General features: G+C 52.5%; 1 protein-coding gene across 1 annotated transcript; it reads left to right on the top strand.

Annotated features, from left to right (window-relative positions):
- The first annotated feature begins 3,330 nt into the window (after positions 1–3,330).
- On the top strand, positions 3,331–12,654 carry HSH2D (hematopoietic SH2 domain containing). The gene is made up of 7 exons (XM_044255361.1): positions 3,331–3,395; positions 5,044–5,117; positions 6,717–6,862; positions 7,908–7,997; positions 9,058–9,223; positions 9,671–9,808; positions 11,985–12,654. The coding sequence occupies exons 3-7, from the start codon at positions 6,738–6,740 to the stop codon at positions 12,549–12,551; spliced, it is 1,086 nt and encodes a 361-aa protein (XP_044111296.1). The 5' UTR covers positions 3,331–3,395; positions 5,044–5,117; positions 6,717–6,737; the 3' UTR covers positions 12,552–12,654.
- The last annotated feature ends 669 nt before the right edge of the window (positions 12,655–13,323 follow it).

Raw genomic sequence — 13,323 nt, 5'->3', positions numbered from 1 at the left:
AGGTCTAGACAGGATCAAAGTACAGGAGGTCGGTTACCCCGAGCTCTGAGGAGACGAAACTGTGACCAAAAGCCTGACTTGGGAGAAGCAGCTTCCCGACCCCTGGCTCTGCCCTCATCACTGCACCCCCTCCCCCTAAGGAGAACGGAGAGGTGTACGCTCCCACAGCACCACTGCGGGACACCATGTCCCCTGTTAAGCCAGCCTGGTCAACCTCGGACCCCACCGTGCCCCACCATCCTCTCGTCTGGATCCTTGCTGGCACCCGTTTTGCCACGTCGAGGGCTGGGTTCTGAGCCCCTGTCCTCCCCCCCCCAGCACAGCAGCGGGCTGAGCCCCAGTCCCCTTGCCAGTCCAATAGGCACGAGCCAGCAAGCTAGTGCATCTCAGACTGGGATGGACGCCCGGTAAGCACTGGGAGGTGAGCTGCTGGCCACGTCCTGCTCATCGTCCTCATTGTTAGCCTCACTATCCGTCTTGCACCCCAAGAGGAAAACACCCACCTCCCTTCACATCTTGTCTCTCTACCGGGCACAAGTCAGATAAATAGCTCTCGCTCTGAGCTCAAAAGCATTTGCCCCATGAGGCCCCAGTTTTGTCCCCGTTGCTCCCAATCAGGTCAGGCTGGTGTCCTTGAACTCAGACCTGCGTTAGACCCGCTCTTTTCTGCAGTCACTAGGGCTTCAATGCGGTGGCACGCAGAGAAGTGGCTCCTCAGGTCTTGTCCCCTTGAACCAGCAGAGATGACGCGACTTCTTAGTTTTTTCCATAACATCTTAATTGGGATGTAATTCACACACGGAACCATCCGCCCACAGAACCAAGGTGCAAGTAAGCAGTCTTCAGTGTGTTCCCAGAGTTGCATGACTGTCACCACAGTCCATTGTGGAATGTTTTCGTCACCGCATCCCCAAGATGAGGAGTCACTCCCCGTGCCGCAGCCCCCCACAGCCATTAGTCTTTCTGTTTCTGTATGTCTGTTCTGGACACTGTGTAAACGAAATCTTAACACCGTATGGCCTTTTGGATCAGGCCTCTTCTGCTCCACGTGGTTCTCTAGATCCATCCTGTTGTGGTGCATATCGGGGCTGCATTCCTTTTTATGGCTGAGTGACGTTCCGTCGTGTGCACGGACCATGTTCTCTTGATCTGTTCATGTACCAGTGCGCGTTCGCTTATTTCCACCTTTTGGGCCCCCGAGCTGCCTGTTTCTCCAGCGTGCCTGGTGTGTTCCTAACCCAAGCCTTTGCCCTTGCTGTTCCCTCTTGTGCAAGCCTTTCCTGCGTGGGGGCTCATGCAGTAACCATCTCCCGGTGGACTGCAGGCTCCGGCTGGGCAGGGACAGCACTGGTCCTATCTGCTCCGTCACCAGCATCTAGCACGGTGCCTCCAGTTGGGACTCAGCCAATGTTTGTGGAGTGAATGAATTCGTGACTAGAATGAAAGCCTCATAGGTGGGATGGTTGAAAACACATCAAGATCAGCAATGGCAGAGACTCACTACCCCACCCCTGCCTGTCTGCAGGGCTGAGAGGGCACTGTGGTCCCTGCCCCAGGAGCCACCCCACGTGGGGCCAGGAAAGTCCTACTTGCTAGCTGAGGCCTCCAGTGAAAAGCCCAGAGCTACACCAGAGCGGGAGGCGCCTTGCGTCCCAGATCCATATCCCCCTGCTGATCCTCTTCCAGAAGTTTCTCTGGGGCCACCCGTCTGCTCACCAGTTTTGAGGACTACGGTCACCAAGGGCTGGGGATGATTCTGTTGTGACATTCTCAGGGGAGGACTTCGGTTTGTGTAAGACCGTGTCCCCCAAGTGGGTCAAGCTTACTGGGGGGAGCCCTCTGTGGTAGAGCCTCAGGGGGCAGGGCCAGAAGTGGCCTGAGACCCTCCATGTTTCTGGAGATTGCACCATATGCAAACGACACCAGGATTTGGAAGGGGCAAGGGTCTCTTGGGCTGGTGCGAGCACCTCCCCAACAGCATTGCTCCTTATCATCAGGGCTGGGAGCTGACTCACCGGGCTGTGGAGGGCACAGAGGAGACGCAAGTGGCACAAGGTGGCCAGGCTGTGCAGTCCCGAGCCCGGGCTTCTGTGTCCCCAGCCAGGCCCAGAGGCATCAGATTAAGTCACAGTGAAGAGTCCTGATTTTACCCTCAACTGAGCCCCCCACGCCGCAGACTTTGATGACTGTCACTCCTGCCATCATCCCGTGATTAAGGGGGGCCATAATCATGCCCACTTCACAATTAAGGCAACTGAGTCCCAGGGAGGTTGAGCAAGTCACCCAAGGCTACCCAGTCGGGTGAGTAAGAGGCCAAATCCCACGTGTCTCCCGCTGGGGACTTGTGGACCCATAGACTCCAGACAAGGCCACCCCCCACTGACCTTGAGCCTGCAGCGGGAGCTATCTAGACCGGCTGGCCCAGGGTGATAAGCCCCCGGGGGAGGCCCCCAGCTCAGCCACGAGGATCTGGGCTATTTCTGCCTGAAAGGGGAGAAGGAAGTGGTTTGGCCCCTGTGCTGGGGAAGGAGGTGCAGCTGGCTCACATCCGGGCCTGCCTGGTCCGTTAGACACAAGCTCCTACACTCACGGCCTACGGGGGTGGGGGGTGGGGGGAGGCGGGGGGGGGAGTAGGGTTCCCTAGCATGTCTTAGTTTTCTAAAATCAGAAGAAAAGAAATGAATACAATAATAATGAATATATAATAATCCAGCCTGGACTAGATGCCAATGCCATCATAAAATATCATTTTAAATGTGGTTTTAGTGGTGTGTTTTGTTACAGAGGAAGTCATAATGTGGACCCATGTGCATAAGGAGGCCCCAGCCTGTCCGGGTTTGACCCTGCCTCAGGCCTTTGCCTGTGCTCTTCCCTCCACCTATAGCCCTCTCTTTCTGCACCTCACAATCAAGTTAACTCCTACCTGTCCCAAAGCGCCTCTTCCTCTAGATCAGTTTAAACACCCTCTGGGGTTCTTGCAACTCCAGACCCTCCTTCCTGAGAGGCTGTCTGCTTTAAAATATTAATCATTTCTTACTCTTCTTCATTGCTTGCTAGATTATAGATGCCAGGAGGGGTGGGGCTTGCACCTCTTGGGGTCCCTCTCTGTCCCCTAAGGATCTGGCACACAGTAGGTGCTCAATAAAGGCTTGTCGTGGGTGAAGCTAGGGTGTCCCTCTACACAGCTCAGAGGCTTTGCTGGACTGCATAGCACACCCAGGGCAACCAGCAGAGTCCCAGTCCCGCCCCTAGGGCTCACCTGCTTAAGGAAACAGGAACAGCCTGGGGGCAGTAGCCCCACCCCACTGACGTGCAGACCCTGAATCGAAACCAAGGCTCCTGCAGGCTCTGAGGACAGCAAGAGTGAGGGCGTCGGCTGACCAGGGGTCTCCCAGGTAAGTGCAGGGTGGGAGTCCCTTAACCAGCCACACGCCCACTTCTGGGCCTGCCCCATGCTGGGTGAGGCCCGGGCTGAGAGCCTCAGCGTCATCCCAGATTTCTAGAAGACACAGCATGAGAGCCAGGCTGGGCCAGAAGGAGGGACAAGGTGGTAGAGACCAGAAAAGCAGAAGGAATTTCCAGTGGGAGCTGACCATTGAAAAACGGAGCTGGGGGTAGGGGGAGGGCATTCCTGGCAGGGAAACAGCATGGACCAAGGTGTGGAGGGTAAGAGAGCTTGGTCAGTTTGGGTAGAACAAGGATGTCCCTTAGGGCTGGAGTGTGGGGGGACAAGGAGATGGGAAAGCCCCAGTGTCTGGGTCAGGAGGTCAAAACTTAGTACGATTCATTCATCCCTGGATGTTCATCACCAGACACCCCTGCACACTCGTCTGTGCCTGCCCAGCACCAGGAAGTACTGGGGACCCAGAAAAATCCAAAATGACCTAGCCCTGGGCCAGGTTTCTGGGCGCCCTTGATATGGGGGAGACAGAAACAGACACAGTGCTTTGTGCATCTCGGTCTATTGATAGTAAATGACTCGGGCGCTCGCCCAGGCCCCTGAGCTTCCCACTCACGTCTCCCCTTGCCAAACCAGTGTGACAACAGGACTGACCCCTGTGGTTCTTAGGATCACAAGCTGACCATCAGCCATAACCATGTGGAAACTTTGAAGAAAAAAAATCTATTACTTACTATCCCTGGTGTGTCCAGGGGGCACACAAACAGGTTGTAGAGAGGGACCAAGCCAGCGCACATGGCCCTGGGGTTCTGCTTTTATTGGGCTTGGGGGGGGTGGCTAGGGTTTGGGGGGCTCACTCCTTATTAGTGAATGTATAACAAGAGCAGGAATTTGAAGCATGGGAAGAGGGAAAAAAGAAAAAGAAGAGGGGGAAATGACCCAAATGGCCAGTTCTCGAAATCAACTAGGATGTCTGAAATAAAGGAGCCTCATGGTGAGCCTGTGGGGGTGGGGGAAGAAAAGGGGGGGAGAATCCTGGCTCTTTATCTAGTTGTGCGGCTCTCAATGTGTTTATTGGTGATAGACTTCAGTGAGTTCAAGCAGATGACTTGGCAGTCAAAGCTTAAGTCATGCACTTGAATTAACAGAAAGAAAAACCAGCCATCAGGACTCACGCTACATGGCAGAGCTCCACGAGGCAAGGCTAGGCAAAACTTGGGCAGGAGCAGAGGGGAAGATGGGAGACAGAGAAGGGGGCCAAGGCTTTGTCTAGGGGAAGAGACAGGAAAGCTGCCTGGAGGAGGGGATATTTTTGCTGGGTCTTGAAGGATAACTAGGAGTTCTCCCAGGTAGAAAAAAGAACAAACCTGGACACTACTGGATTCATGAATATTTATTATATACACAGAGTGCATAGTTCTGAAGGAACTGTATTTTCCCAGGCAAATATCGTCATATCCCCAAACTACAGATGAAACTAAAGGCACAGAGATATTAAGTGACTTACTCAAGTCACACAGCAGCTGAGTGGGGGAGCTGGGGCTGGAACCCAGGCTATCTGGCTCTGATTCCAGGCTCTTTGCTTTGTCACCCTACTTTATTAAATATTTCTTAATAGATCTCTTTAATTTTACTTGTCCCAGAATGCCTTTGGGCCTCTCCCGGGAGGGCGTGCTCAGCATCTGTCTTCTGGCAGAAGAAAGTCAATATTGACCAGGTTAGTCAATATGTCCCCACCTCTGGAAACAGCCCAGTAATAATGACCTTCTGCAGTATTGAAACATTAGATAGGGCCAGCGTAGGGGGTAGGCCAGGCTAGGGACAGAATTAAGGGTGACTGTGAAGGGTTCTGAGCAGACCACCCAGCAGGGCATGACCCTGTGGCTGGTTTTGCACTGATTTGATACTCTTTTACAAATCAGGACTATTGGGGCGCCCGGGTGGCTCAGTTGGTTAAGCGTCTCCCCTTCGGCTCAGGTCATGATCCCATGGTCCTGGGATGGAGCCCAGCTTCGAGCTCCCTGCTCAGCGGGAAGCCTGCTTCTCCCTCTCCCATTCCCCATGCTTGTGTTCCCTCTCTCGCTGTATCTCTCTCTCTCCAATAAATAAAATCTTTTTTTTTAAAGATTTTATTTATTTATTGGAGAGAGAAAGAGAGACAGTGAGAGAGAGCATGAGAGGGGAGAAGATCAGAGGGAGATGCAGATTCCCCATGGAGCTGGGATCCCGAGGCGGGACTCGATCCTGGGACTCCAGGATCATGACCTGAGCTGAAGGCAGTCGCTTGACCAATTGAGCCACCCAGGCGCCCAATAAATAAAATCTTTTAAAAATAATTTTTAAAAAATCAGGACTATTCTTTTTCTTCAGCTCCCTGTCATTGGCTCACAATTCCAGTGTTACCTTGAGCTTAAAACTGTCGAAACTCATGTGAATTAATGTTGTTGTCCCTGACACATTACAGATGTGGCTTTGGTGCCATCAGACATGATGATGTTGGGAGCAAAGGAAGTTACTCAGGCCCACATCTCTCAAGTGTTTCTTCACTTACCATTTTCTTTTTAAGATTTTATTTATTTATTTGACAGGCAGAGATCACAAGTGGGCAGAGAGGCAGGCAGAGTGGGGGGGGGAAGCAGGCCCCCTGCTGAGCAGAGAGCCCGATGCGGGCCTCGATCCCAGGTCTAGATCGTGACCTGATCATGACTTGAGCGAAGGCAGAAGCTCAACCCACTGAGCCACCCAGGTGCCCCTTCACTTACCATTTTGCCATGTCCCCATAGCTCCTGGGATGTTGATATTTATTTAAATAAAGTCAGTTCGTCTTTTAAAAAAGTATTTGAGAGAGAAAGAGAGAGTGTGTGTGCACTAGCAGGAGGGACAGAGGGAGAGGGGGAGAGAATCTCTAGCAGACCCCATGCTGAATGTGGAGCCCAATGCAGAGCTCAATCTCAGGACCCTGAAATTGCACCCTGAGCCAAAACCAAGAGTTGGGTGCTTACCCGACTGTGCCACCCAGGTGCCCCTCAATAAAGTCAGTTTTTAAGCTTAAATGTATATATTTATAAAGGGAGCTTTCTAACTAGTAATAGTGTAATAAGAATAGAAGGACAAGGAAAAATTCTGGGAGGATTTTTGGAAGAAGCCAATGAATGAACACATAGTAGATGCTCAAGAAACACAAGCCAGTTTCAAGCCTGTTGCTCTCACCAGCTTGGAGGACTTACCCCAGGAGGAGGCACCATGAGCTGTAAGAACAGAGCAAAGTACAGGAGGTGGACCAGGCTTGACTCTCTCTCCTCCCTCCTACTGCCAGGTAACCGCTCCCCAGAAAGCCATGACAGAGGCAGGAAAACTTCCCCCACCACTGCCCCCTCGACTGGACTGGTTTGTGCATACGCAGGTGGTTCCGCTCTCCCAAGAAGGGGTCCCTGCATGGTTCCACGGTGCCATCTCGAGAGAGTAAGGAACCACACACACCTTCCACCAGGCCCTTCACCCTCTTTCCTTGTCTGCCCCCACCCTGGGCAGATTTTCTACAGAATTCTGGACTCAGCTTGGCTTGGTGAAAAGAGCTCTGAAGTCCTGGGCAGGTGGGGACTCGGGTGTGGGATGTGGGCCAGGTACTTCCCATCCCTGAACTTCAGCTTTCTCTGTACTGGTGGCCACCAGATCAGCACTGCCAGGGACCCATCCCCCGAAGCCAGGCATCCACCATCAATCATGGCAGGGTGCAGCCTCTGAATCCTTCTTAACACAGTGTCCCAAACAGCTGCTCTCCATCCATCAGGGACATGACCTACATGCACTTTCTACACTGGTCTGAGTTCTGAGGACATGAACAAATACATCTCATTAGTTCACCCCCTCGGTTCTCAAACAAATGAAGAGAACATCTATGGCCACCATTAGCCTAGAGACATTGAGAGAATGTCACAAAAGCCACAAAGAGGGCAGACTGGCCACCATCTCTGAGTTTTGGGGTGGGGGCACCCCTAAGAATATAATGTGAGCCATGTGTTGCAAATTTAGCTTTTAGTAGCTATACTAAAAGAAGGAAAAAGAAACAGGCAGAATTAATTTTAATCTTATCTTTTCCTCAACCCAGTATATCCAGGATATTACCATTTCAACATGAGCACTAAAGGCTCACTCATGAGATAGTACCCATTCCTTTATCCTATAGTAAGTCTTGAACCTCTGGTATCCTTCTTCCTCTCTGTGACCCAGGATAATCATAGTCACGATGATGGTGAATACTAGTAGTAATTTGGTGAGAAGTTACTGGGTATGAGGGCATTTCAGGCATCAGGAAGGCAGGCAAGGGTGGTGGGGTATTGAAGAAAGTCTGTCCTGGGGTCAAAGTCATCAGAGGCCTTCTGCCCCTGATGGGAACATCCCTGTGCCTGAGTATCCCAAGGTGTGAAACCACCACAACAAAGGGGTTTAGGTTTGTTCAGTCCTGGGATGACGGGTGCACATCTCCCTCCTGTGTCTCTCCTTCCAGGGACGCCGAGAATTTGCTGGAGTTAGAGCCACTGGGATCCTTTCTCATTAGAGTGAGTCACAGCCACGTTGGCTACACGCTGTCCTACAAGTAAGGCCCGGGCTAGGGGCCAGGGAAGGGGTGGGAGGGCTCCAGGGTTTCCTGGGAGGAGGCAAGGGGTGTATCATGCCACAACTGCTCAGAGAGCAGCTGGTGTAAAGTTCTAGCCAAATCTGGCTGCAGTGAGCAGCTGCAGGTCCGGCTATAACCAGCAGATGGGGGCTTGGTGGTAACAGCCTATGTGTCTGAGAACAGGGGCTGCTGGGAGCCCAAGAGTGGCTGCTGCCCTCCCCTAACCACCCCTCCCCATTCAGCCATCTGCTTGGCAACTCTGTGACTCCACCCGCAGGGACATGTTAAGGAAACTTAGGGCAGTCCAGCTCCTTAAGACCTCAAAACCCGACCGGGCGTCCCACAGGATTCAACAACACAAGCTACTTTTCAAAAAAGACTCCGGGCCAAAGGAGTTAAAACAAAACAAAACAAAAACTAATGGCTTCACTGGAGAGTTACCCACCATGGGAAAAGTTTAGGCCCTGAGTCACACAGTCTAAGGCTTGACTCTGCCACTTACATGCTGTGTGACCTTGGACAAGTTACTCAACCTATCTGTGCCTCCCCCAAAGTCCTCATCTCTAATATGGGAATGCTAAAGTCATTCAGACTGTTGTGAAAATTAAATGAGATATACTAAGCACATAGTGGGCCATTAATAAGTGCATCCATCCATTAACAGACCATTTATTGAGGACCTGCTGTGTGCCAGGTGCATAGACTTAGCCTGGGGGCCTGACTCGGGTTTTCACTATCATCACTTCTACCGATCCTTTGACTCCAGCTAGACACCGAGCTAAGCTTTTATCTGCGGTAGCTTATTCCATTTTCATGAGAAATCCCGAGGTCAGCCTTAGTAGCCCCACGTTATAGATGGGGAAACCGAGGCACAGTGTGGTTAGTACCAGTGTCACATGGCTAAAAAAATGCAGAAGGCTTCTGGGAACCTAAACACTAGAGCTGCAACCTCAGTGCCACCAGCTGGGGGAGGGGGTGAGGGGAGATGGGGTCGGAAGGAGGAGGAATAGGATTTCTAGTCCCAGCGGTGTCACCGCAGAGCCCAGAGCTGCTGCCGCCACTTCATGGTGAAGCTTCTGGATGATGGGAGCTTCATGATCCCTGGGGAAGAGAAGGCCCATGCCTCGCTGGACGCCCTAGTCACATTCCACCAGCAGCAGCCTGTGCGGCCACACAGGGACCTGCTGACCCAGCCCTGTGGGCAGGTAAGGGTTGGAACCCCTGGGGGACTGTAGCTGCTCTCGCAGGGGCCAAGCCCCCAGACTCATTTTGCTCCCCATTCAGCCTCTTGTGATTCTGTCATGCTTGTGGTCCCTTCCCTCCCACAGCCCCACCCCTTCGGGTCCTCCTTCCTTGCCTCACCCCAGCCCCCCAGGCTAATTTGTTACAAGGGTTCATTTGTGGGGGTATAACCTTGGCTGATCTATAGGAATAATATATTTCCTTATAAGGCTCATAGGAGTGGAAGGGGATGGTGGGGAGGTGGGGGGTGCTCCTACCCTCCGAAGCTACTGTGGGAGGGGGCAGGCTTCCATACAAGGTTCATGGGCAAGGCAGCTCCTGAGCACCACCTTCTAGGGTTTGTCTGGGACCCTGGGACCACCCCCATCTCCCTCCTTGGGGCTGAGCAATACACGCCCTCTGCCCTACAGAAAGATCCAGAGAACTTGGATTATGAGGATCTCTTCCTTTACTCCAATGCACTGACTGAGGAAGTCACCAGCCCCGCCCATGTCCCCAGGGAACATCAGAATCCTTCCTCCTCCTATCCCAGGGCTGCACCTGAGAAGGTATGTGACAGAAAGCTCGCATCTCCAACACAGGGGTGGGGCAGGGGCAGAAGTGGCCAACAGCTGACATTTTCTAGAGTGAAAAATTAGACCCTATAGCTCTAAATATAAAACCTTCCAGTGATTTTTCAAGACACTGCAATGAAAATCCAAATGGTGACCTCAGCTACTCCTTGTGTCCAGCACCAGCCCAGCTCCAGCCTCTTTGTTATCCTTTCTGCTGTTCTGATGCATCAAACTAGCCTCAGGATCTTTGCATGTGCTGGTCCCACCTCAGGAACTTTGGACATGTTGGTGCCACCAACCTCAGGGCCTTTGCACATGCTGTGTGTGCTCTGCTCCCAGATTTCCTATGCCTGGCTTCTTTCTTCAATTCTTCAAGTGTCTCCCTCTCCAGACTCCAGACTGGAAGTAGTCCCCTTTGCATTCTCCATCACCTCACTCTGTTCATTCACTGCAGAGCTCTCCTCACAATTTAAAAAGTCTTTTTGTGGGTTAAAAATTTGTGCATTTTCATGTTTCCTGCCTGCCTCCCCTATCAGACTGTGAGCTCTGGGAGGTATTCATAATTTAACTGGTCTTTTCATGGGTTAAAGGTTTATTTGTAGGTTTTCATGTTTCCTGTCTGCATCCCCTATCAGACTGTGATAGTGAGTGGTGTCGTCCATGCCCCGACATGGCAAGGAAGTTCTGATAATAGTGGCAATGAAACAGGCTGGTAGGATGAACATCAGTGGGTGTGGAGCTAAGTGGTGAAGGGAACAGTCAGGGAAGACCTCCTGGGGGAGGTGGCGTAGACCTGGGATGCATAGGATAAGGAGGAGTCAGTCACACACAGTGATGCAGGGAGGGTGTTTCAGGCAGAGAAAAAAGCACATGCAAAGGTCCTGAGGCTCAGTGTATTTGCAAATCAAAAGAACAACAATAGCCAGTATGTGTACGGAGTGGGGTGAATGAAAGGGAGGTCCCTGGGAGGTGAGGGGCCAGGAACAGCAGGAGCCAGTCATGCAGGGCCTTGGGGCCTGGGTGAGGAGCTGGCATTCTAGTCCAGTTGTGCAGGGAGAGTTGCAATGAGAGAGCCTGTGGCTGCCAACTGCAGGAGGGGCTGCCTGGTGGCCGTAAGGAGGTGGCAGGAAGGAGGCAGGGACTGTCCAAGGCAGAGACTGGGAGGGATCAGAAAAGGATCCCTGGGGGTAGAGCAAGAAGAGGATATTTTAGGTATTTTAGAAGGGAATCTGGAGGTGGGGGGTGAGGGGAACCGAGCTGCTGTCGTGGTTTGAGTCCCTGGGGCCTCCGTTATTTGGGAGGTGATCCCAAGATGTGCCAGTAGGGGAGTGGGGGAGTGGGACAGAAGAGGGCAGCCCATGAAGGGCATGTTAGGGAGCAGGTTCCCCTGTGGGAAGCCAGGGTTTGGTCTTCCCCAGGGAAGGCTGGAACTCTGCATGGGACATGCACACCGGTTATCCCACCTTAGGGGTAAGGAGTTGGGGTATTGATACTCCATCTCCCATTAGTCCTTGGTCAAGTGCTGCTCCTGGGAGATTTTAATTCTCTGCACTTCTGGCCTGCCATGGGTTCATAGAAGGACCTCAGCCAGAGTCCCCTCTGCTGGCCTTTGGGAGTGGAGCTGGGGGCACTGAGTGCTCAGGGCAAAGGGAGATGGATGGGGCATTGTCGGCATCTGCCACCAAGGTCACCTGAATGACCAAATAGATCAGGGCCTGAGGACCCCATCTGGCCTGTTTCTGTCTGGCCCATGAGCTAAGCATGACTTTCATGTTTTTGAGCAGTCGAAAAGAATAAAAATGAAAGTAGTATGTCATGAGCTGTGAACATCAGATGAAAGTGGAATTTGCACATCCATCAAGTTTCGCTGGAATGCAGGCACACTCACTCATTGACGAACCATCTCAGTTGCCTCAGAACAGAGACTGTAGCCAACAAACCTAAAAATATTTACTCTCTGGCCCTTTATGGAAAGAGTTTGCCAGTCTCTGGGGGAGATAATGAAGGTGTTCATGCAGATGGGAGGGGGCATGGGATCAGGTTTGGGGGTTCACTTGGGGTCCTTCTCACCCCTCCAGATGTCTGAGTGGGACCCATGTCCCAACCTCCAGGGCAGATTCAGAGCTCTGGTGGGTGGGATGGCTCAGGTCCCACCTGCTCTTGGTTTCAGACCTCAGCAAGCCCGGTCCTGCTTCACTGGCCAAAGGGAAGGGAGCCACGAGCACAGATGGACAGAGTCTCCATGGAGGAAGCCACTTCCTCCTGCCCCCCAAAAGCTCCTCTCGAGAAGGCCTGCCGGAAACTCTGGAGGAACCTCAAGACACTCCCTGAGACAGGCAAGAGGGTCCAGCAGCAGCTGACATTCCACCTGCCATCTATGAACTTGTCTTCGCTCTGGAGTGCTGGGCCACCTACAGTGACACACAGCTCAAGGACCACGCCAGGTGACACACACTGGGAAGATAACGTCGACACAGACAGCTCAGTGGCCATGTCCCCTGCAAGCCCCTCATGGCCCCAGGATCGGAGAGACAGAGCTGACCCATCCAGGAAAGCCTCAAGATTGGCCAGCTGGAGAGAGGCGACCCCGAGGGTCAAGGGTTGGCACCAAGCAGTAGTGAGGGCCCTGTCCTCCAAAGTGTCCAGACCAGAGACAAAGGACTTGGCAGAATCCCAGAAGGACTGGCTCCCTGAGGAGTACCACCCACCACCACCCTTTGCCCCTGGGTACTGTTAAAGAAGAGCTTTGTCCTGGCTCTGGGGGTTGCTCACACTGGACCCCTTATTATTTACCCACCAGTCCTCAGGAACCGAGAAATGTAATAAAGACATTGCTTGGGTCTGGCCCTGCAGTTGCCGGTGGGGTGACCTGGTGATTTGAGTAATAATAACCAGTTACAGGAAGGGTCTAGGGCACCTACTGTGTGCCAGGCCTCACGCCAAAGCCTCCACATTCATTATTTCTGTTCCGCCTCTGAGCAGGCCCAGCAGGTAGGCTCAGGCTGCATATTTTAAAGAAGAGACTAGGGGTCAGAGAGGAGGAGAGGCACAGCCAAGGTCACCCAGTTATAGGAGGTCAGTGCCAGGATTTGAAACCCAGTCAGTTGGAGTCCTTTCCCTACATCCTCTGCCCCTGGCTTACCCCTAAGTACACCCTCGCCTATAAACAGAGCTGTTCACATCTTCCTCCTGGGGTTCTCGTGCAAATGAAGGAGGTGAGACTTGGAGAGGACTTGGCACACGGTACACACTTCCAACATCAAAATCAGCTTTAGGAGAAGCATATGAGCCCCTTTAAAGAGGAAGACAGCCAGCCCAGGGTCATGGTTAGCAGTGGGTTCTGGAGGAAATCCCAGGTCACAAGACTGTGTGACCTCTAGTGAGTTCCTACACCTCTCTGGGCTTGTTTTCTCATCTGGAAAATGGGGAGAGCAGCAATCCCTCTACCTCAGGATGAACCAAAAGGATGCACATAAAAACTGAGGCTTTGGCTCACAGTAGGTGCTTAG

Source organism: Neovison vison, chromosome 6, assembly GCF_020171115.1.
Source record: "Neovison vison isolate M4711 chromosome 6, ASM_NN_V1, whole genome shotgun sequence".
In the NCBI taxonomy this organism is placed as follows: domain Eukaryota; kingdom Metazoa; phylum Chordata; class Mammalia; order Carnivora; family Mustelidae; genus Neogale; species Neogale vison.
The sequence above is the reverse complement of the archived record's forward strand: the minus strand, read 5'-3'. Positions and strand labels throughout refer to the sequence as shown.